The 25,677-nt window shown below is 38.7% G+C and overlaps 1 protein-coding gene and 1 non-coding gene across 3 annotated transcripts in view; both read right to left on the bottom strand.

Annotated features, from left to right (window-relative positions):
- Positions 1 to 25,677, bottom strand: part of SCAMP1 (secretory carrier membrane protein 1) — a 99,571-nt gene that overhangs the window by 59,966 nt on the left and 13,928 nt on the right. The window contains exon 2 of one of the 2 annotated variants that reach the window (XM_030846412.3): positions 15,677 to 15,754. The exons of the other annotated variant lie outside the window; for it this stretch is intronic. Within the exon in view, the coding sequence (XP_030702272.1) occupies positions 15,677 to 15,754 (78 nt within the window). The remainder of the gene's footprint in view (positions 1 to 15,676; positions 15,755 to 25,677) is intronic. 2 annotated transcript variants of the gene reach the window in all.
- On the bottom strand, positions 3,950 to 4,022 carry TRNAG-UCC (transfer RNA glycine (anticodon UCC)). The gene has a single exon. It is a non-coding gene; the product is annotated as a tRNA-Gly (tRNA).

The following is a 25,677-nucleotide window of genomic DNA, read 5'->3' as shown; positions in this document are numbered from 1 at the left end:
CACAGAAATGACTCAAGAATTCACCCAGCTGAAACCATACTACAAATTCTTTACTGCTTTAAGTAACAAATGAAGTATTAAGTATGAAGAATTACCAGATAAGAATGAAGGCTAGTTTAGAGCTAGTATTTGATATATTCGAGGTAATAGTTGCTTGTGGTATAGCAATCATGAGAATTATTGGAGAAGCACAAATCTCTAATACCACTGATATTAACCTGATAGCTGACAATTTCTTCAAATTTGCCAGTGCAAGCGAAATCTCTGTCCAGCTCTGGAACCCAGTATTTTCATCAGCCACAACATCCATGATTAGCCACCTCAAGCCAAGTATAGCTCTTGTCATAATGATTAAAGACCTATTCTAATGATGGCTCCAAATTCTTTTCCAACTTTTCACTTCTGCACATATGAACAAAAAGAAAATTAAAACAATCCACTAAACACTTCCATTTATGGCAACACAGCAGACCACACATCTGTAATGACACCCCTGATACTTAGTACCTAAAAATGCTGAATCAAATTTCATTTAAATAATATTGTAAATACATGACTAAGCTGATAGGAAATCCTGAGAGGGCAGAAAGTAGGAAAAACCACGAATCCGAAGAAGAGCCTTGATGCCATACCACTAACAAAATCACCAGGATTCAATAAGCTGGAGACCAAGCTTGGGAGCCCGTATAAGGTAAAATCAATCTGTGATCACCGCATAAAGCCAGGACTTCCTAAAAAGCAACATTCTCAGTGGATAAGCAGAAAAGCAGCTTCACAGAAAGAAACAGTATGAATACTTGCCTGTCTTGCCCTTGACTCTGGATAGGGAAGGAGAAAAAAAAAAAAAAGAAAGAAAGAAATCTTCCCTGAGAACTCCTAATCATAAACCTACCACCTTGCAGACTTGGGGCCCGGTTTTACACTACCAATACAGATAAAATATTCCAAGTTGAAATTTTCATTTCCAGATATCCCAGGTTGGTAGTGACCTCAAGTACCTGGCAAAAGTAGAGGAACACACTTTAAAACCAGGCTTCAGGGCTTCCCTGGTGGCGCAGGGGTTAAGAATCCGCCTGCCAATGCAGGGGACATGGGTTCAAGCCCTGGTCCAGGAAGATCCCACAAGCCGCGGAGCAGCTAAGCCCGTGCACCACAACTACTGAGCCTGTGCTCTAGAGCCTGCGGGCCACAGCTACTGAGCCCACGTGCCATAACTACTAAAGCTCGTGCACCTAGAGCCCGTGTTCTGCAACGAGAAGCCACCGCAATGAGAAGCCCGCGCACCGCAACGAAGAGTAGCCCCCGCTCGCCGCAACTCGAGAAAGCCTCCGCACAGCAACAAAGACCCAACGCAGCCAAAAATAATAAATAAAAATTAAAAAACAAAAAAATACCAGGCTTCAAAGAATTTTCACAGCTCAAGTTCCAAGCAACATTGGCTCATGACTTAAACACAGAAGGAAGCAAGCCACCATGAGCAAGGATCCACAGATATACAAACTACAAAGTGAGATCAGAGATACTGGAATTATCAGATGCAAAATATAAAATAGATATGCTTAATAAAGAAATAAAAGAAGGTAATAAACGCATGACTAGGCAACAAGAGACTATAAGAATTGACCAAATATCTTTTAAAATGATACAAATGGAACTTACAGAAATGAAAACTATAATAATTAGAATTATAAATTTAATAGACAAGTGTGAAACAGCAGACTACACAAAGATGAAGAGATAATTAGGGAAACAGAAGTGTGTCTAAAGAAACCACACAGGTTGTAGAGAACGTACCTGAGGACACGGCAGGGAGGGGAGGCTGGGAAGAAGTGAGAGAGTAGTAGTGACATATATACACTACCATGTGTAAAACAGATAGCTAGTGGGAAGCTGCTGCATAGCACAGGGAGATTAGCTCAGTGCTTTGTGAGCCCCTAGAGAGGTGGGATGGGGAGAGCGGGAGGGAGGTTCAGGAAGGAGGGGATATATGTATACATGTGGCTGATTCACTCTGTTGTACAGCAGAGACTAGCGTGACATTGTGGGGCGGTTATAATCGAATAAAGATGTAAAAAACAAAAAAAAAAGGAGAAAAAGAAAGAAACTGCACAGAATGTAGCAGAAAGATGAAAAAAAGGAAAGTACGAGAGCTTAAGAGAAATGAGAATAGAGTGAGAAGGTACAATTGAGAGCTCCACAGGAAGCAAACAGAGAATGAGGGAGAGTCAGTGTTCAGAGGGAACGTGAGGACACTGATTCTCAGACTCCAAACTCCAAAACCCAAACCAGATGTTTTAAAAGTTAACACCTAGGCACACTATAGTGAAAGAGCAAATCCTAAGTATGAGAGATCTTAAAGAGAAAGGGGGTGTGACCAAGATGGGAGAGGAGGAAGACCTTCAGCTCACCTCCTCCTACGAGCTTCACCAAAATTACAACTATTTACAGAGCAGCTACTGATGAAACGACCTGAAGACCAGCAAAGAAGATCTTCTGCAACTAAAGATATAAAGAAGGAGGCACAGCAAGACATGGAGCAGGGGCGGATTCGCAGTATAGTCAAGACCCACACCCCTGTGCAGGCAACCCACAAACGGGAGGATAATCACAACGCAGAGGTTCTCCGCAAGGAGTGAGGTGTCCAAGCCCCACCTCAGGCTCCCCACCCTGGGAGTCCTGCACAGGGAGGACGAGCCCCCTAGAACATCTGGCTTTGAAGGCCAACAGGGCTTGCTTTCAGGAGAGGCAGAGCACTGTAGGAAACGGAGACCCCTCTCTCAAAGGGCTCACACGAAATGTCACCTGCTCTGAGACCCAGGGCAAAAGCAGTCATTGAGAGGAGACTGGGTCGACCCACTTACTTCTTGAAGAGCCTCCCAAGAGAGGGAGGAGGCAGCTGGGTCTCACTCTGGGGACATATCAATAGATGCTGGTGGCAGCCGTTTTGGGGAGTTCATTCTGTCACGAGGACACTGGTGCTGGCAAGCACCATTCTGGAATCTTCTCTCTAGCTTATTAGTGCCAGGACCTGGCCCTGCCCACCAGTAGGCCAGCTGCCATGGGACACAGCCCAGACCACCAGAAGGCCCAGAACCATCAACAGACGAATGGATAGAGAAGATGCAGTACATATATAGAATCAAATATTTCTCAGCCATAAAAAAGAATGAAATCTAGCCATTTGTGATATGGATGGACCTAGAGGCTGGCATGCTAAGTGAAGTGAGTCAGACAGAGGAAGGCAAATACAGTATGAGTTCATTTATATGTGGAATCTAAAGAACAAAACAAATGAACAAACATAATAAAATAGAAACAGACTCATGAATACAGAGAACAGCAAGTTGCCAGAGGGGAGGGGGGAGGGGGGAAAACAGAAAAAGGTCAGGGAGATTAAGAGGTCCAAACTTCCAGCTACAAAATATATGAGTCAGGGTATGAAATGTACAGTGTGGGAATATAATCAATAACTATGTAATATCTTTACGTGGTGACAGATGGTAACTAGACTTACTGTGGTGATCATTTAATACTGAACCACTATGTTGCATAACAGGAACTAAAATAGTGTTGTAGGTCAATTATACTTCAAAAACAAACACACAGAAAAAGAGATCAAGTTTGTGGTTACCAGAGGCAGGGGGTGGGGGACAGGGAATTGGATCAAAGTAGTCGAAAGGCACAAACTCCCAGTTGTAAGATAAATAAGCACTAGGGCTGTTATGCACAACATGATGAATATAATTAACACTGCTGTCATGCTATATATGAAAGTTGTTGAGAGTAAATCCTAAGAGTTCTCATCACAAGGAAAAAATTTTTTCTCTTTCTTTCATTATGTATCTATATGAGATGAATATTCACTAAACTTGATGTGCTAATTGATGCATGATGTAAGTCAATTTTTTTTTTTTTTTTTTTTTTGGCCACACCGCACGCGGGATCTAAGTTCCCTGACCAGGGATTGAACCTGTGCCCCCTACATTGGAAGTGCAGTGTTCTAACCACTGAACCACCAGGGAATTCCCGTAAGTCAAATTATACTGTACACCTTAAATTTATACAGTGGTGTATGTCAATTATATCTCAATAAAACTGGAAGAAAAAGAAGGAAAAAAAAAAAGAAAGACACAATACCTATACAAAGGAATGCCAGTAAGACTGAGAGCTATTTTCTCTACAGCAACAGTGGGATCCCAAGTAGAATGTGCCAAACTGATGAGAGAAACTAACTGTCAATGCCGACCTCTAAATCCAGTGAAATTAGCTTTTGAGAACTAAGGTGAAATAATAAATATTTATAAATATTCAAAGAGTTACTACCAACAGACCCTCACTAAAGGAACTTGTACTTTAGTACCAGAAGAAATATTTGAGATGTAAGAAGTGGTATCTTTCTGCCTCACTGGACACTCCTGAGTATATCATCTTCATTTTACACTCATCAAAACTGCAGACACAGAAGGAAGGTCAACCTATCTGTAGAAAAAAAAGAGTACTCTAGTGCACCTAGATGTACTAGAGTAAGACAGGCTCTTCTCCTGACAATCCTGAAACTGTGTCTGTCACTGCTATGGAAGCCCCTGGGAAAAACTTAAAGTATTGAGAAAAGTACAGAAGGTGCAAAGATGGAGACAGAGAAAAAACTTTAGAGAAGCCAGGAGAATAGGAGAGTGACCTCGGGGGCAGAGCTCTGGCCAGAGCAAGGCTGTACGTCCTTCTCCCACGGCGGATGAAATTTCACAAGTTAGGAATAGACTACATTTCTTAAATCTCTATAAAAGTTATACTTTACATGGTGATAATTATTTATATTTTAACACAAATTACATTACTACGTTTGCCTATCTGTGTGGCTTTGGAGAACTCAACCAGGATCAACAGATTAAAAATTATAGTAAGATATATTTTCACTCAATAGAATTAAGAACATTATAACAATCAAAGAAATACAACTACGGAGAGACTTTTCTGTTATATAGTGAGCTCTCTGCATTGGAAGTTCCAAAGGTGTTTCATTATTAAATAAACGAGCATATAATAGCCCTTCGAGGAATGAGAGGGCCACACGTTGTCTTTCTCATGTATACAACAAATATGTTCTCCTTCCTGGTTTTCTTCCATACTCGAAACACCTATTCAAGAAAATTTCTCCTTGCTTTTTCCGGCTCTTTCTCTTCCATCTGTGAACCCATAATGTTTCTAAGTATACCCAGGTCTAAAGCAATTAACGTGTTCCTAGATCTCCTGCAGCAGAAAGCCCTGGTGCTTACTGAAAATGCAAACTCTACGCCCCACTGTGGACATACTCATTCAAAAACTCAGGGGTTGAAGAGAAGGGGTTTGCATTTTCAAGATGGTCACATTTTAAGTAAGCTCTCCAGGGTGATTCTTATACACCCTGAAATTTGAGAACTCCCCTCTGAGGCAACAAAGTTTACAGTTTCTATAAACCACTGTCTATTCTTTCACCTCATCGAGAGACTGCCAAAAGAAACCTTAAACGTTTTGCAGCTTCCACTGACCTTATCAGTCTCTGACAGAGCAGAGAGAACTGATTTTGGCTCTGCCTAACACAGATTCCCTTGTTATTAAGGGTGGTGAAAATTAAACATACTAATGTCAGAATCAGGACAAGTAGAAATAATTTTATCTGAATAGATGACCATTTCAAAACAAGGCTTTTAAAGATTAGAGTAACTGGGGGAGGAGGTAAGTAATAGGAGGAAAGAAGGGCTATACAAGAATGGGCGTTCGCAAATAGAGAAAGGCACATGAAGGAAGACAGGTGCAGCCAGACATATTTATTCATACATTCAAACATTCACTGATCAACTGCAATGTGCCACAAACAATTACAGACACTTGGGAGACATTAATGAACACAGCAGGCAAACATCCCTACTCTCACGGAGCTTACAATCTAGCAATGGAAGATAAACAATACATATAATAAATACATTATAGAGTATCTTAGAAGGCAGTAAATTTTATGGAACAAAACGGTAAACAGGTCGTTGAGTATAAGCTGAGTAGGGATAATTTTACAAAGGTGGTTAAGAAAGCAAATATTTCAGCAAAAACTTTACGGAAGTGAAGAAGTCAGCTTTGCAGCTATCTGGGGGAAGACCATTTAAGGCAGAAGGAACAGCCAATACAAAGTCAGGAGAATGCCTGGCCTAAGGAAGACCAGGGCGCTGGGAAAGAATACACACAGAAAGAGTGAGGAGATAAGAGTGAGAGATATTAGAGACCAGATTATACGCTATTTTAAGGACTCTTGGTTTTACTGTGGAAAAAAATCAAAAGCTAGTGAAGAGTTCTAAGCAGGAGACTGAAATGATCAACTTTTTTTTTCAAGGTATCACTCTGGCTACTGAGCTGAAAATAGATTAAAGGTGGAAAGAGAGAGAGTAGTAAGAAACCACCGCTGTAGTAATCCAGGCAAGGGATGATGGCAGCTCAAGCCAAGTGGTGGCTATGGAGATAAGGCATCAGATATGTACGTATCTGTAAGGGAGAGCCAACAGGATTCCCTGACAGAAATGTGATGTGTAAGGAAATGGAAATAATGAAATACCACCAAGGTTTTGGCCTAAACAACTAACAGGATAGAAATAAGAAAGATTGAAAACGGGCAGGTTTCTAAGGAGGGGGCTCAGTTCAGTACTGGACAAGCTGAATTTGCAGTTTCTAAGACATCCAAGGTAGACATATCTAGCAGGCAGCTGAATACATGAGTGTGGTGTTGAGAGCAGAGTTCTGTGCTGGAGATGTAAATTTGGGAGTCATCAGCACGTAGATGATATTTAAAGCTGTAAGACTGGATGAAATAACCATTTGAGTGGCCATGGATAGAGAAGAGAAGCAAAGCCTAACTCCTGGCACACTCCAATACTGGGGCTGAAGGGGCAGGGAAAGGAGAGAAATCAGCAAAGGAGACGGAGAAGGAAAAACTTAAGTGCTCTGAAAGCCACATGAAAAAAGTTTTCTAAGAATGAGATAGTGATCAACTGTCAGTGCTGATAGATGGAGTAAGACTGCAGTTTTACCACCGGATTTAGCAACGTGGAAGTCATTGGCTACCTTGAAGAGTGTGTTTTCGTGGAGTGTTGGGAGCAAAAGACTTACTGAAATATCTTTTAGGAGAACGGGCTGAGGGGAAAGAGAAGTAGAAAGCTCTTCAGAGGAGTTCTGCAGCAACTGGGAGCAGAGAAAGTTTTTCAATGACAGAGATGTGAGAATTAGACTCGAAAGGGAAACAAGGTTAACATAAAGTTTTGTTACAAAGTTACAGTAATCAGGACAGTGTGAGACTGGCATAGGCATAGACACAGATCAACAGAGTGGAATTTAGAGTCCCAAAATACGCCCTTACATTAACCATCAATTGATTTTCATCAAGAGTGCCAAAATAATCCAACGCGGAAGAGGAGTCTTTTCAAAAAATGGTGCTAGAACAAGTGGATATCTACATGCAAAAGAAAGAAGCTGGAAACCTATCTCATACCATTCATGAAAATTAATTCAAAATGGATCATAAACCTAAATGTAAGCACTGAAACTTATACAACTCTTAGAAGAAAACTTTGGAGTAAATCTTTATGACCTTCAGTTAGGCAATGGCTTCTTACATATGACACCAAAAACAGAAGCAACCAAAGAAAAAACAGACAAATGTGACACCAAAATTTAAAACTTCTGTGTGTCAAAGAACTCTATCAGGAAAGTGAAAAGACACTCCACAGAATCGGAGAAAATACTTGAACAATGCAAGGGTAAGGCACTGATCCTCCACACAGCTGGAAATCCACGTATAACTTTAGAGCCAGCCCTACATATCCGAGGTTCTGCATCGGGGATTCAATTAACCACTGATTGTGCAGTACTGTACTATGTATTTAGTGAAAGGAATTCACATGTATGTGGACTCCCATAGTTCAAACCTGCGTTGTCCAAGGGTCAACTGTATCTGCAAATCACTTATTTCACAAGTGACCTGTATCTAATATCACGTATTCAATATCAAAAAGGAAATCCAATTTTAAAATGAGCCAAGAATCTGGACACTTCTCCAAAGATAACATACGAATGGCCAATAAGCACATGAAAAAAAAAATGTTCAACATCATTAACCATCAGGGAAATGCAAACCAAAACCAACAAGGACAGATCACTACACATCCGCTAAGACGGCTGTAAGCAAAAAGTCAGACAATAACAAATTTGGCAAGGATGTGAAGATATTGGAACCCTTCTACACTGCTGCAGCCACTTTGTTAAACAGCCTGGTAGTTCCTCAAAAAGTTAAACATATTATTACCATATGACCCTACCATTCCACTCCTATGTATATATCCAAGAGAAATGAAAACACATGTCCACACAAAAACTAGTACACAAAGGTTCAGAGCAGCCAAAAGTTGGAAACCATGTAACTGCCCATCAACTGATGAATGCATAAATAAAATGTGGTATAAAAAGCCATAAAAAGGAATGAAGTACTGATATATGCCACAACACAGTTGAACCTTGAAAACATTATGCTAAGTAAAAGGACCAGTTGCACAAGACCACACACTTTACGATTCCATTTATATGAAATGTCCAGAGTAGGCAAATCTGTAGAGACAGAAAGTAAATATACTTGCCTATGGCTGGAGAGGGAGGGGGGAATGTGAAGTAACTGATAAAGGATGCAGGGTTTCTTTCAGGGGTAGAAGATACAAAAATATTCTAAAACTAGAATGTGGTAATGGTTGTACAACTCTATTACTACACTAAAAACATTTAATTGTACACTTTAAATGGGTGTGTGGTATCTTAATTACCTAATAAAGCTGTTAAATGAATAATAAATTTTTGTGATTTTTTTTTTCCTAACATAGAAGCAAACATGTTTTTATGATGATGTGAATGATCCAGTAGAAAGTGATAAAACTAGTGATGTTGGAGAGGAGCAATTCAGCAAAGTTCTTAAGTGAAAGTACATGGAATCTACTGCACAAATAGAGGGAATGGCTTTAGATAGAAGCACAGACAGTTCATCTATAAGTAAAAGGCAGGAAAACAGAACACATGGGTATAAACACTGGTAGGTAGGTAGACGTGACAGTGGAAGTCTGTGGATGTTCTCTACTGGTTGCTTCAATTTTCTCAGTGAAATAGGAAGTAAGGTCATCAACTGAGAATGAGGATAGGAGGACAGATTTTAAAGATGAGGAGAGAAAAAAGAAAGGTGAGGAGAGAGAAGAAGAGAGTGGACAATTAAATAACTAGGACATTCAGTACAACTTAGAGCTGGTTATGAACTAAAAATGAGGCCATTCAGTATGTTTACATGTGTTTCTCCATATTTAGCTGCAAGGTAAGGGCAGAGAGTATACAGAGTTGTCTTTAACCAGGGATTGGCTTCTAGCCAAAAGACTTACGTCAAAGTAAGGGGGAGAGGGGAAGGCAAGGGAGTTGAGAGTACATGGAGAGTGATTATGACAACTGGATGTGGAATTTAGGCTGAGAGAAGAGAGTAAGATGTAGATAAAGGGCAGTGACATAGTAGGATCAACAAACCAGAGGTCCTGGTGGAACTGAAAGATGTGTTGAAATTGAGGAACTAGAAGAGTAACCGAAAGATACAAGAAGCGGGAGTGAGTGACTTGAGATAACATGGAATGCAAAAATCAATGGAAGAGATGAGGTTAAGGCACTGACAGGCGGGATGTTGGAAAGATCACCACTAAGAATTCAAAATAGGACAGTGGGGACTTCCTTGGCAGTCCAGTGGTTAAAACTCCACGCTTCCACTGCAGGGGACATGGGTTCAACCTCTGGTCGGAGAACTAGGATTCCGCATGCTGCGTGGTGTGGCCAAAAAAAAAAAAAAAAAAAAATTATGACATTCAGGAGGAGTTCCCTGGTGACCTAGTGGTTAGGATTCCGGCCTTTCACTGCCATGGCCCAGCTTCAATCCCTGGTCAGGGAACTGAGATCCAGCAAGCCGTACAGTGCGGCCAAAAAAAAGAAATACATAATGGTGGATGGGGATAATAGAGTAGGGAAAAGATGTTTTTAAAAATTAGAAAACAGGAATAGTGTTGGAAAGAGTAATAGTGAACCAAGAACTAAAATTAAGAAATGAAAACAAAGAGAAATAAGGTGTAGTAATTCAGAGATCAGTAGATGACAGCCACAATGAGACCTGGGACCCAATTATAATCTGATGACATGAGATTCAAATGATGACATGGGATTTCTTTTATACAGGAAGGAGGAAAACCATCTAGAAGCAGCTAGAAACAAAGACAATACCTACCGCAATTTTATGCCCAGTTGTCTGAGAACTGTGAGAGAAAAAGCAGCTAGTTTTGGAGAAGGTTACAGGGGAAGCAGTGTCCTCACAGAAAGGCCAGTTTCCACAGAGCAAAGGATAAAACATTCAGAGAAAAAGATAAAGATAGAGGGGATTTTGATGAAGTTGGACTCTGACTTCCAGAAAGCACAAGTTTCAGGAATTAAGGAAATAGAAGGGTTCAGACTAAGAAACGTGCAGTGCATCATGAGGATTAAAATCCAGGAGATGAGGAGGAGTCTGGGGCTTCTCGTAGAGAATGACATAAACAGGAGTCAAAGGCATAATGAGATTAGTTCTGATAAACTTAGGGCAGTCAAGTGTTGAGGGTAGGGAGGGCTAAGTGTTCTGCAGGCTCCACTTTGGTCCTTTTAAATGGGCATGAAGAGATTTGAAGTTATACAGTCCTAACCCCAATGTGCCATCTTATTCCCAGCATGGCATACAAACCCTAAGGTGAACCTCAATGATTCTACCCTCCTGGTGTTCACGTCTTAATATAATACCCTCTCCTTGAGTGTATGCAGGACCTATGACATGCTTCTAATCGACAGAATTCAGTAACAGTGATGGGATATCATTCCCTTGATTACATTATGTAATATAGGGACTCCATCTTAGTAGCAAAGTGTGAGAGACTCTCTGCAGACTCTCTGAAATAAGTGGTCATGATGTTGAAGCCTGTGTGGCAAGAAACCATGCAGCCTCTAGGAACTGTAGACAGCATCGATGACCTGAAGGTGGCCTCCAGCGGAAAGCTGGCCAAAAGCTGGGGCCCCCAGTCATACAATCACAAGGGTATTAATTCTGGCAACAACCTGAATGAGCTTGGAAACAGATTTTCCCCAGTCAAGCCTCTGGATGAGAATACAGCCCAGATCACAGCTTGATCACAACCTTGTGAAACCCTGAACAAATGACCCAGTTAAGCTGTGCCCGAACCCCTGACCTACAGAAATGATAAAATAATAAATGTGTGCTTTTTCAAGCTGCTAAGTTTTTAGTAATTTGTTACACAGCAATAGAAAATGAATATACCTAGTATGAGAGGTTCACCTTGGCCCATTAAAGGAGGGAAGCCAGGCATTATGACCACACACAGTGTCTCTTTACTCCATTCAATGACCAATAAATGCCCTAAGGGAGGTGGTCTCAATGGGGTTGTGGGCTAGAAAGTAGATGACTTTAGCTGGAGCAAATGGCACCTTAGAGGATAAGATTAAACAGATACTCTGGGGAAGAAGTCTATGGAGACTCTCTACTTTCTGCTCAATTTTTCTGTAAACCTCAAACTGCTCTAAAAAATAAAGTCTATAAAAAATTAAAAATAAAAAAAGATAGTCTTAAGTCAAATCATGGAGGCCCCACATGGCACACTACTATGTAGACAATGCATCATCAATGCACACGTTCCTAAGGAGAAAAGACCTAATCTGAACTTTGCCTTAAAAAAATAATTCTAGTCATAGTGCAAAAAACTGATTTGAAGAAGAGAAACTGGAGACAGGTAAGTAGACAGGTCATTGTATTATCTCACATGAGTACCTGAATTAGGACAGTTTAGTAGGAATGAAAAGGACAGACAGGTAATATCTCCTGGAGGTATAAATGACAGGACGTGGCTACTGATTAGATGTAGGGAAAGAAGCTGTCTGAGCCAAAGACGACTCAGGTACTTCCAGCCAATGACACTAGAAGAACAGAAGGCAATAGTTATCATTAAAATAAGACAAGAAACAAAGAAGACTGGTTTCGGAAGGGACAGATAATGAGCTCCAAGACAGACAAGAAGCAAAGGAGAAAGAAAAAAAGAAATGCGTGCCAAGGGAAAAGAAAGACAGATATTACAGTACAGAAATTGCTTCTGTGGTATTAAAAATAGGCAAGCTACCACGTACTATCCAGTCAGTGCCTGGAGTTAAAGTTTTATCCATTTTCAAAACAAAAGCTGACATCAGAAATTATTTATCTCAACATCTTCCTCTCTGCCTCCACTGTTACACATTGAAGAGAAAAAAAAAAAAAAAAAAGATGCCCAGAGACGTTAGATGGCTTGTCTAAAGGTACCAACTAATTAGTGGCAAGGCCTAGATTAGAATCCAGGTCTTATGACTCTAAGTCTATTCCATGTCCTGAATTAACTTAGTCAGAGGCAGTTCTTACTTACATAAATCATTTATCTATGTCCTTTATGGTCAGAAATGACCACTTGAGCATGCCAGTACTTGGAATTTTCTTCTCTTGGTTCTTCTGCAGATCTTGCTGCTTTATATGACAGAAATCATATATGTCAACAACTAGCAGAACAGAAAAGGAACCAAGCAACCTATTCCTGAAGAAAAAAAATATGACAGTAAACTAGGCCCTGAGAAACATCACTAAGGATTTTATCAACAGCACCACACTACCCCACACACACATAGGTCTCCCTATCCCTGTACTTCAACACCCGCCAGAAGACATCCTGTCTGAAGCCGTGAATGCCATCACCAGTGGCTGAAACTAGTGAGAATCAAGCTGCAGTAGGCATTTTAAACTGTTGCCTAATTTAAAAGGAAAATATTCCCCCTAAATACATAACAGTTCTCAAGGATGAGCTAATTCTTCTAGTAATTTATGCATTAAGCCTTAGAGGGCAGGCCAGGGAAGCTACCCACCAAGCTCAACATAATTCCAGTGGTTAAATGCATTTTGAGTTCAAACAGAAAAAAATTATTTCATAACCAAAGACTACCCTCCATTTTATAGCACATCTCAATTCAGACCACCACACTTCGACTGAATAGCCTTCCAGTATACTGCCAACAGACTAAGTCTAAACTACGTGGTGTTTTATGAGGGTTCCTCTCTCTGAATTTATAATACAGAATGAATTAATATGTAAATTATTAAAATTATTTAAATATTTAATTGTTACTTTCCTTAAAGTTTCCATTCAAACAGAAAACTAAATATAAAAGGAAACCTAATAAAAAACTTAAAAAGACAGGAACTTTCTAAAATCTTAAGGTTATATGCTCATTCTGCTGAAGGATCTTCCTACTTGACCTCAAGTAGCTCACCACACCCTTCTGCAACAACCTAGAAGCTTCATTTTCACAAATACTTTTCTAAGAAAAATATGGATAACAACAATCAACTAAAATAGTATCTGGACTGAGTTCTGACATATCACTTACATCAATTATCCAAGTACATCTGCTCTTAGAAAATAGTCACAGCTGCAAAACCCAGTGGGGGGGGGGGAGTGGTGGGACAAATTTCTAAAATCATACATATATGAAACAAAAGAATTTTGAATTTTTAAATTATTGCATCTGTATTTTCCATCATGTAAAAAGTTCGGTGGAAAATGCCTAAGTGCTCTTGTAACAATATTTTTCCTGGTTCTGACACTATCTTACTCATCAAATCTAAGCTAAGTGTTTCGTTGTAAGCTGGCTTTTCATTATTGCCTACCTACTCTCTTTCAGAAAACCTTTCCTTGACTGTAAAGTCTCAATATTTAGAACCATAATTTACATTTTTGTTTTATCCTTCCTGGATATATCTAATTCGTGTAATTTTTTAAAATCCCAATTACGTGAGAAATTTTCCATAGACCGGGACATTATCTTCTATTTCTTAGGCATCTGTCTCTAAAGACAGCACTAACAAAATGGAAAAGGCAAAAGCTTTACAGAAAAATGATGAGTTACATAAACCAGTTCTGCCACTTACTAGCTGGATGACTTGTGTCTAAGATTCTTTATCGGTAAAAGGAAACAAAAAATATCCATGTTGAACGCTGTTATAAGAATTCGATAAGATAATACAGGTAAAGCACACGGCACAGAGTAGACAACTTGTTGAAGAACATTACTACTTCTAAAAAGAATAATCTAAAGCTGCTACTGTAAAAAGGTGAAACATTTTTTGCTAGTAAAACCTTCCAAAAAATTATATAAAAACCTCCCTTTATTCCTTACCAACAATTTAACAGTCTTGTTCCCATCTCCACCCCCCCAGAAATTATCAAACTACATATAGTGGAATAAAATACACCGGGCTTTTCTTTTTCTCCCTTTCAACTCCTACCAAGTTGCAATCTCATACATTTTCACAGTTCACTATAAGGTTGACCCATACGACACTGCCATCTTTACATGTCAAAACTGGTCAACTTATTGGCCATTTCACAGGGTTCAATCTGAAACTGACATGCTCAAAGAACACTTGATGATCCCAGCCTGGGTTGCAGCTGCTACACATAAACAGAGGCTGTTAAAATAAATGAGGGCTTTGAAATAAAGTGAAATTTTAAAGTTCACTCTTATTTTAGTGCTTTTACTTTGTACAAAGCTCTTCTTAAAACTGAAAAGTTAATACATTTTGAAGAAATTTCCAAGCAAAAGCCTACACGATCTTCTAGAATTATTTTCTAGACTATGAAAAACATGCATCAGGAAGAGATGATCAAGTAAGGATCCTTATAATGACATGTAAATCCAAGCACGTAACTGAAGAACTTTAATATCTTTAAGAGGATGACTAACAGTTCAAGAGCCAACAGTGTTTAAAATGAGGGGCCTCGTGAGTGTGATATTTGAGCTAAAAACTCAAATACAGGAGACGACGTTATTTGCCAGAGAAATTTTGAGGGAGAATTCTCAACAGAACCTACCTTCAGTAGTCCTCAAAACTGGCTCACAAAAAAATCATCGAAAGTGCTAAAGCAAAAACAAAAAACGAAAGTGCCCTGTGAGAGATTAGAGCCCTAACAGATACAGTAATAAAGTTCTCCAGGTGCTTCTAATATGCATTCAGGGTAGAGAACCCTGTTCTTTAAGGGTTTTTTCCATACTCCTTCATTTTATAAACCAAGACTACATTTTGAGAAGAATATGCTCCTAGGCCAGGTTCCACAGGTTCTAGTCTACCAGAGTAGAAAGCTAGTCCTATTCAGAATCACCTAATTCAAATGACAATCATACAAATATTCATGGTACAGTTCCAGACGAACATCTCTCTTTGTAAGAAAACATCACCCTGTATTACCATGAAACTAACATGTATACCAAAAAACCTCTCCTGTTTAAAGAACTGTAGTAATTTTAACATATTAGAGGGGTTATTAGCAATTTAATTTGTAGAACTATCATGGTAATTTTCAATTACTAGGAATATTCCTTCCTGTTTTAATAAACTTGCTAAATTCTAAATAAAACACTAACAGCTTATTTTATATAAGTTTAACCAATCAACTAAAAAGAAACCATAATTGAAATATAAATCCTACTTAATTTCCATTTTAATATTTTAAAGTAGTCCAATTAAGAATAGTCTTACTGTTCTAGAATCCGAAAATGGATTGTATTCATCAAGTCCTGGTGGGACATTTCTTGTCACTTGTGTAACTGATGGGTCCTGGAATAAAATTCAAAGGAGAAAAAAAAAGATTACTTATCCTTTAAGATACAATTATGATATTTACAAAGCATTTGCTTTATCTGTCCTTTTGGTCACCCAGCAAAGCTAACAGAGGAAAATAAAGAAGATTATCAGATTTACTCAGTCCCACTTCCAGAAAGTTGAAATTTAAACCCACAGCCCTCACACTCTCAAAGAAAAACAAATGAAAACTGGGTTAAATGCAAATCAGCTGCTAGCTATTATTTAAAGAATGAAAATAGACCACCTCATAACAGCTGTGTGGAACCGATTGCACAGGGCATCTCAGCAAATCTTGAGTAAACCCATCCTTTCCTCTGGGCTCCACAAAGAGTGCACGTTCCCCTTTTTTAAAAAATAATATCTTCAGTTTTCCCCACTGCAGATTTAAGTACCACGATACAAATCAATGTCATGTACAGGCAACATCTAGAGCATTCAAGATTAAGCACCTCTTATTTGTTTTATTCTACTACAGTACTTCCCCATGACTGTATTTATTGTTCCACATGATCCTAGACTGTCTCCCTCTTCCACGTATAATATATTACCACATTATCCCAGCTTTTCAAATCTTAGTACTAGGCTTTCATATAAGTAACTAAATCACAAAATCCTAGTTATTCTATTTCTCTTGACTGTGAAAGTAAGACACAAATATAATGACCATCTCAACAAAATCAACTACATAATTAATGTGAAAGCCATTTGCAAACCATAATATACAGCCTCATCAGCCTTCACATCCCTAGTCGCAAACTTTCACATTCACCAGAATCAAATAAAACACAGATTGCTGCACCCCACTCCCAGAGTTTCTGATTCAGTAGGTCCGGGGTGGGACCTGAGAATCTGTACTTCTAACAAGTTCCCAGGTGATGCTGCTGGTCTGGGGACCATTGCTCCCTTGTCTGCACTGTACATTGTCCAATCCATCTTCCTCAACACAGTCATCAAAGTTACCTTTCAAAAATGTGAAGCTAATCTTGCCACTCCCCTCCTCCAATCCCTCTCCTCTGCCCATTATCCATTTCAGATTTTTAGAGACTCAACTATAAAATATACATTCCTCAAAATGAGATACAAAGTTTCCAACTAGCCCCTGCCTACCTTTCCAGCCTTATCAACTCTCTTATAACCACCCTCACACCTTGCCAGTCCTTTCCCTTAACCAAACAAATCAAGCTACTGGGCTTCCCTGGTGGCGCAGTGGTTAAGAATCTGCCTGCCAATGCAGGGGACATGGGTTCGAGCCCTGGTCCGGGAAGATCCCACATGCCATGGAGTAACTAAGCCCGTGCGCCACAAATACTGAGCCTGCACTCTAGAGCCCACGAGCCACAACTACTGAGCCTGCAGGCCACAACTACTGAAGCCCACGTGCCTAGAGTCCGTGCTCCACAACAAAAGAAGCCACCACAATGAGAAGGCTGCGCACCGCAACGAAGAGTAACACCGGTTCCCACTAGTGAAAGCCCACGTGCAGCAACAAAGACCCAACACAGCCAAAAATTAATTAGTTAATATTAAAAAACAACAAGCTACTATATAAAGAGCCTCGAACTTGGCAATAAGCAATTGGTAAGTATAAATTAAAAGTACAGCAGAGATGAAAAAGTCTTTAGGCCTGCTCAACAATAAAATGGGAAGGGGGCAAAAAAATCACTCTACCTCCTCTCAGGGTTACCCTCCCCAGTTTATTCAAAAATGAGTAGGAAGATTATCAAGAGGGAATGTATGCATCAGGGGGAAAATTAAGAAAATAGAAACATGAATATTTTCAAATACATACATATGACAATACAAATACATCTATATGACAAAGTCCTATGCAACTGAGTATTATGCAGTTGTAAAGTGGTGTAAGATCTACATGCTATGGAATAGTGAAAAAGTAAAGTGCAGAATAGTGTAAATATAATGTTGCCTTTTATCCACAAAGGAAGATAAAAATGAATGTGTTTTTATTTTTTAAAAAGAATAAACCAAAAACAAACAAAAATGATTGCCTATAGGGAGAGGAAGAGAACAGTGAGCAGACAGCATAAACTTGGAAGCTAGACTTCTCTGAATGTACCGTCTTTTATAGTTTTTCCTTTGGAACCATGAAAATGTTTTCCACAATTACAGAAGAAAATTAATTCAAAAAGAAAAAAGGGGGGAGGCAAAATGTAGGGTCGGAAAGATGGATCCTGCTTAGCCAACAGTCATGCAATCAATGTCATTCTCTCAATGCTACTTAAATACAATGAGTTCCAACTTTCATACTACAAATACATATATCCAATTATCAAGTGTCCTAAAATTCAAATTCACATTAAATTCTTTTTTTCTCTAATCCTACATAAGGTACAACTTAGTTCTAAAGAGGCCTAAAATGAAATCATTCTTCCAATTTTCTACTTGTGACTACAATAATTTAAATGATCTTGTTTCCTTTTAGATTCTAGAAAAGTTTAATCCAGGCTGAAAGTTAACTGGCAGTTTGCCAAAATCACTGTCTCAAGTAAACTGAGTTCAATTCTAGTCGGTCTGGAATTTCCCCTAACATAGTATTAGGTGACCAAGCAGTAGACTATATGCCAAGAATGATCTAGCCAAGAATGATTTAGGGGGCTTCCCTGGTGGCGCAGTGGTTGAGAATCTGCCTGCCAATACAGGGGACACGGGTTCGATCCCTCGTCTGGGAAGATCCCACATGCCGTGGAGCAACTGGGCCCATGAGCCACAACTACTGAGCCTGCGCGTATGGAGCCTGTGCTCCACAACAAGAGAGGCCGCGACAGTGAGAGGCCCGCGCACCGCAATGAAGAGTGGCCCCCGCTCGCCGCAACTAGAGAAAGCCCTTGCACAGAAACAAAGACCCAACACAGCCAAAAATAAATTAATTAATTAAAAAAAAAAAAACCTCACTCACTAAAAAGAAAAAAGAATGATTTAGGAAGATAAAGAACTGATATCTCTGAATTATCACATAATTAACATTTCAAATTAGTTTTTAATAAATGTAAACAGTGTTGAGGGAGCTATAGTTTCTAAACTGGGAGAAAACCAACAAAGCTGATGATTTAAGTAATAATGAATGATCTTTCAATGCCTATTAAGTATTGAGCACTTATTTACATTATTTCCAACCCTTTCTATGATCCTCCCTGGTGGATGGTATTGTCCCATTTTTCAGAAAAAGAAGCTATGGCCTTAAAAAAGAAACTTCCTCAAGGTTAAGTAGCATATATCTGAGATAAACTACGAAGCCAGGACTTCTAATGCCTATATATACTCTTTCCATCAGATATACAAAAAACAGTTTACCACAATCATAACTTTATCCAGAGAAGACACAGGTTGAGCTCGTTGCTTATTGATTCTAAAACTTTAGCAGGAAAATCTCACTTCCTCTCCAACACAACCAAATGAAATTGTTTTAACTGTTAAGTTGGTTGCTTCTATGACAGTGGTTCTCAAACTCCACAAGCACTGGAATCACCTGGAGGGCTTGTTAAAACCCAAACTGCTGAGGCCCACTCTGAACATACCTTGATGTGCAGGATGGTGGCTGAGAATTTGCATTTCTACCAAGGAAAGCATTCTGACCTGGTCTTATTTTATTGACTTAGAGGAATGTACTAGACTTCTGTATTTTACTAACTTTCAAGAATCAAGACATTCTTTAGAGTTTAAATATCCTTTTTGGACCTGACTATCCATAAAGTTATGTCATTTAGTCAAGCCGGGGCTATTCTGCTAACCCTTTAGTAAGCAACTTAACTCCATGGTCATGTTTCATTAAAAATCAAGATGCATTAAAGAAATAAATGTTTTTTCAAAGAAGAGAATAAGTAAATATTTTACATCTAGCATAATTAGCTCTTTTCTATCTTTAATCCAAGTTTCCTTACCAAACCCTCCAGGGCTGTGCACCTTCACTGTATTTCAATTGATTTCCTCCATCATGCTTTATATGTGGGACTTTCTCAATCACTGCCACATATAACCACAGGAAGATTCCAACCTGGCAAGAAAGTACTTTCACCTTCTGCTAGACATGAGGACATTAACTCAATAATAGTTTCTGCAGGGAACTAAGATCCTGCATGCCACCTGGCTCAGCCAAAAATAATAATAATGGTTTCCTCAATAAATATTTCTTGTGAATAACTCCAGTCTCTTCTCTGTATATATATATATCACCCTCAAGCTAAACAGTAGGCTAAAAACAAAAAAGCCTACATGGATGACTGTGTACAACCGTACATTATGTATCCACCTACTGTATCTGCTAACACTTAATAGGTTTGGGTTTCAACATTAACATTCAAAACTTTGTGTCTTAGGTACTCGTTCTAAAGCAGAAAAGAGGACTAGGTCTAGGAATTAGAAACTCTGGGTTCGCTGGAAATGACTAGCCTCTGCAACCTTAAGCAAGTCACCTAAACTCTCAATTGTCTCATATGTAAAATAGGAGAAATATGATAGATGACTGCCCTGGTCAGTTGCAGCTCTGAAATGTTATGCTATAGACTACAAGTCTTTTATTGTTTGGAAAGGTGACTGCCTGTATTCAACCCTCCCCATCCCACTAATGAAAAGCTGTAAACATTGAACAGGCACTTCATATTTCAACGTGACTCCGTTTTTTCATCAGTAAAATGCATCACATAGCTCATGAGCTACTACATGTAAAATGCTTAATACAGTTCCTGCACATGGAAAACACTTGTGTGATAGCTAAGGCTGTTATCATTATTACCAACAAAATAAGATCAAACAGAAAAAGCTGTCCATTTTTGATTGAGGTATCAAGAATGTACAGAGCATCCTATGTAATGAATAGGCCAAAAAACAACCACAGCCACCTTCTGAGGAAAGCAATCAGAGTTCTCCACCTAGCCTTGTGTCATGTGACCCCAATAGCTTAGCTACATGTGAAAGGATGAAGAATGGGCCTCTGTGCCAACGGCAGCCATTTTTAGAACTGGACATGAGGGAGCCTAGCAGACCCCAACAGAAGTGACTCTATATTGGATAATAACTAATCAATCCAATTAGAGCCTATTTGAATAAGAGACATAAAGATTGTACTATAATCAGCAGCAGCAGCAGCAGATGACACTAGTTCATGGTATAAAAAAAGACAAATAGAAGCTAAGTCATAAGAACGTGACCAGAAAAGCGGCAGTAGGTTCAGCACCTGAGGGGAATGGCATTTACTAGAGTTGCCAGTGAGTCACCAAAGCAAAAAGAGGGCCAAGGGAGTTACTGCTCTTCTAGTTGATGAGGAATGACTGGTGTTAGAGGAGTTTTCACATGTTCCTATAGATCCTCAGAAGGGCCTCAGGAAGAAGGGAAAAGGAGGAGGAAGTGTCAGAGGGGCAGAAGAGGGGAAAAATGCTGGCAGAGATCAGCCCCCTAACCTTCACTTGAATCAGTGAAGCTCAATTTTTATGTTTTATAAATATTGATTTCACCTGAAAATGGTTTCCACGGCTTGGCAGGAGGGAGGTAAAGGGCAGGGGCTATGGATTGAGTAAACACCTTGTTAGCTCTCAGAAACTGTTTCATCACAGCTGCAGAGATCCACTGTGTTGGGCTTCCTTCCCTCCCCAAGAATCCAAAACAAACAGACCTCCATCACCTGAGGTAACCTGAGTGCATCTCCATGCCTTAAAACCAGAACAGGTGGAACCAATGTTCTTTGCCATTTTGTATTCCATTAAAACTTTATGGAAAAACAGTTTATTGCCATTAACTACATTTAAATAAAATCTTCTGGGTGAGAAAGATTTTAATAAGTATAAATATTTTCTGATGCCTAGTATACACACTGATCGCAAACATACTTACTGATCCAAAACTGCTGCTCAATCACTTTTTTTTACTCAAGTATAGTTGATTTACAATGTGTCAATTTCTGTACAAAGTGATCTAGTTACACATATATATATTCTTTTTTTAATATTCTTTTCCATTATGATTTAGCATAGGATACTGAATATAGTTCTCTGTGCTATACAGTAGGACCTTGTTTTTTATCCATTCCATATATAATAGCTTACATCTGCTAATCCCAACCTCCCACTCCATCCCTCTCCCAACCCCCTCCCCCTTTGCAACCACAAGTCTGTTCTCTATCACTTCTTAATTTAACTCTAATTTCACCTTCTCTCCCTTCCAATTTAAAAGAGAGGGAGGAGAGTACAACTCTAATTTATCCTTTATTTTTCGTAGTGATAGATATTCCCCACAGTTCTAAAGTTTAAGCCAACTTGACAAAACCTATTTTAAAAACAACAACAACAAACTTCTCTTTATATACGTTTCATCTCTTCCCATCTTTTCTCAGGATCACCCTATCAGTTACCCTTTTCTCTCATATGTTCATCTGCTTCCTCTCAACAGGATGCCTCACATCTACATTTCAAGTCTCAATCATCTTTAAAATGCACACAAGCAAAGAAAACCAAAAGCATTCCTTCAATCACTCTCAAGCTACTATCAGCCCCCTTCTTTCTTTCCACTTCTCCAACTCCCAACCCACACTCCCTCCCATTAGTTGCCAGTTTTTTTCATATGTAAACTGCAATGGCCTTCTTACTGTTCCCCCCAATCTTCTGACCCCTTCCCCAACGTATTCTTCACAGTGATCCAGGATGAGCTTCTCAAAATACAATCTCATGTCACACCTACAGATTTGATGAATGTGAAGAGAACATATATTAAGTTTGGTTTCTGCTCTCAATAATCGAAGAGCATATTTTGGGCCTATGAAAATTTACGAATCTTTGGGAATGGACGATGAATAACTGGTAAAATCATTTATTGGGATAGAGATTGCAAAGATGGGTAAATTCTTACCATCCACATAAATGACTGCTAAGGCACGAAGACAAGCTTTAAACCAGTGATAACCACTGACATTTTTATCAAATACAGCTAACGCCCACTACCGCTGTAATATTATATTTTACTCACGTAGACCTTTGCTATATAACGTAGTGGCCACTAGCCACATGTAGCTCTTGAAATATATCTAGTCCAAATTGAAATGTGCTGAAAGCATAAAACATACCATGTTTTTGACTTCAAAGCACAAAACAATGTAAAATATCAATAACTGTTATGTTGATTATGTGTTGAAAGATATTTTGTATATACGGGGTTAAATATATTATTAAAATTAATTTCACCTGATTTTTTTTTTTTTTTTTTTTCTGCGGTACGCGGGCCTCTCACTGCTGTGGCCCCTCCCGTTGTGGAGCACAGGCTCCGGACGTGCAGGCCCAGCGGCCATGGCTCACGGGCCCAGCCTCTCCGCGGCATGTGGGATCCTCCCGGACCAGGGCACGAACCCGCGTCCCCTGCATCGGCAGGCGGACTCTCAACCACTGCGCCACCAGGGAAGCCCATCACCTGATTTTTTTCCATATGGCTACTGCAAAATTTTAAATTACATGTGGCACAAATATTTGCATTCAACAGTGCTGATCTAGTCATTATAATTTATTCAAGAATGGCTAATAATTTCACTTTCATCCATTTGGGCAAATTCAGTATGTTACAAAAAGGAAAACAAACTCAGACTTAAAGCTAAATTCCCTCGAAGTTTTTCAAAATACAAAAGATGACAAGAGACCTGATCAGAAGTTTTCCAAGCCAACGTTCTTATACAACACGGTAGCAGACTTTCACCATACTTTTTCACTTTCCTCACACTTTTTCACGACACCAGAAGACAATAATTTAAATATTTTTTAAAATTCAGAAAAAAAAAATGAATATTTACAATTCTATCAAGGAAACCTATGGGAAATTGAAGACAGCTAAAGCCAAGACAGACTGAAGGAGAAAGAATTCATCTAGTTTAGCACAATACTAGATTTTTTAATTATCTCATGTAGTCCTCAGATCACCCCTATGACTTAGATTCTATATCCTTTCTTTCACTGCTGAGAATACTAGCTCAGAGATATTTAAGTAATTTGCCTAGTCATATAGTTAACAAGTGACATGGTCAAGATTCAATTTCAAATCTGACTCTAAAGACCAAGTTTTTAGAAGAAAATCTGATAAAGAATACAAATTTATGTTTCAAACAATATGTCTTCAAAAGAAAAAGGCTGAATTAAACACTGCATTGCTCCACAAAACTTAATTAAAATACTCAATAGCTCTGCTTAATCCAATCAATATTACACACTAGACTAGGCAACTTGATTAAACGAGAAAAGTCCCAAACTAGGGACTATGAGAGGTACTACCTTCAGAGAGTAAAATTTTTTTCCTACTCTATACTGCTCAAAGCTATTGTAATCATATGAATTTAAAACACACTGAGAATTTCAAGGGGGGAGGGGGAACTACTACAAGAAGCCATTAAAAATCTCCGCAAGACTCTAAAACAACATTTAGCAAAACTTCTATAATAAAGAGTGCTTAATAATCACTAGGAATTATTCAATAAATCATGATGTTGAAAAATTAATATTCATTGTCACTGCAAGTCATGACAATCTTAACTCAAACCTGAGAGACTCAAAACTAATTTTTCATGGACCAGATCTCTCCTTAGTAAATTAGGAACAACTGAAGCAAACACACCCAAGCAGATTTACCTCATAAGTGCAACTTAAAAGTTAACAAACCACACCTTAAATTGCAATTTTTGTCCAGGTTAACACCAGCATTAAGTGCCAAAAAAAAAATTATTTCCCTATCTAGCCCCTCTACATTCTCAAGGAAGAATTCTTTGGAAACAAAACATAATTTCTGAACATAATATAATATGGTGAAAATTTCATCCAGATAATTAATGATCTATGGAAGGGACTTAAATAATATAGAAAGCAAGAAACTCTAGTTTCTTAGCCCACAGTGAAAATGAAATTAAGATATCTGGTGCTTTCTATTCTATATTATATTGTGTATATATATGCTCTATTTTATATTGCCAACAGCACTCTGAGCAGTTGCTTTAAGAAATCCTCTATCCTTATTAAAGCCATTCATGGAATAGTTTTCATCCAAGTTCTGTAATTCCTGACTAAACTTAGAACTATTAACCTCTGTGTCTGAATCTTCCCATCTATAAAATGAGGGAGGCAAACTATAACAACACCTAAGCTTTCTGCCTCAGACTCTGCATTCAGGGGAACTGAGGCTACAATACCGACCAATTCTTTCTCCTTCAAAGCACTTAATCACACATTATGTCTCCCAACTCAAGTGAGGATTCTTAACATCAGGGACTTCTTCATCTCTGTATTCCTAGTGACTATCACAGTGTCTGATTCACTTTCAGTGCTCCATAAATTTTTGTCTAAATAATGTACTCTTGTTCCATTTTCAATGATAATAACCTCTTAAAGACAACTGAATTTGAAACTGTTTAATCTCTAATACAGCAATTACACAAAAACTTTAAGTAACTATAAAGACCTGATCAAACTGGCAAATACTACAGTTTAAATATAATGGTGATAAAGACTGAGAATATGCTTGGCCTGTTTTTCAAATTATGCCACTGGATCCACATTAACCATCTAACCAAAATAACAGAAAATAGTCCACTGGCAAAAGAATTAGCAAATGCCATGAGATATCACTAAAGTAAAGGGGTCCTACAATTCCAAACTGCATATTTATTATGTGGCACCATTTTTGAGCTACGTGAATTACATGAAAGCCAGACAAAAAAAGACAATATGTCTAAAGATAGAGCAGTGGCTAGAAACCTGAACAAATAACTTCTTAAACCAACAGGGTAAAGAACTGAACATTAAGATAGTAGCAAAGTGTCCTACATCTATAATAAATCCTTAAGAAAGATTTTAAAAGTTAAGTAACTTTAGAGAACTGACATCTCTGACCATATACAAAAATTAACTCAGAATGAATCAAAG

Source organism: Globicephala melas, chromosome 3 (genome assembly GCF_963455315.2).
Source record: "Globicephala melas chromosome 3, mGloMel1.2, whole genome shotgun sequence".
Classification (NCBI taxonomy): Eukaryota; Metazoa; Chordata; class Mammalia; order Artiodactyla; family Delphinidae; genus Globicephala; species Globicephala melas.
Note: the sequence above shows the minus strand (reverse complement) of the source record. Positions and strands in the feature narration are given on the sequence as shown.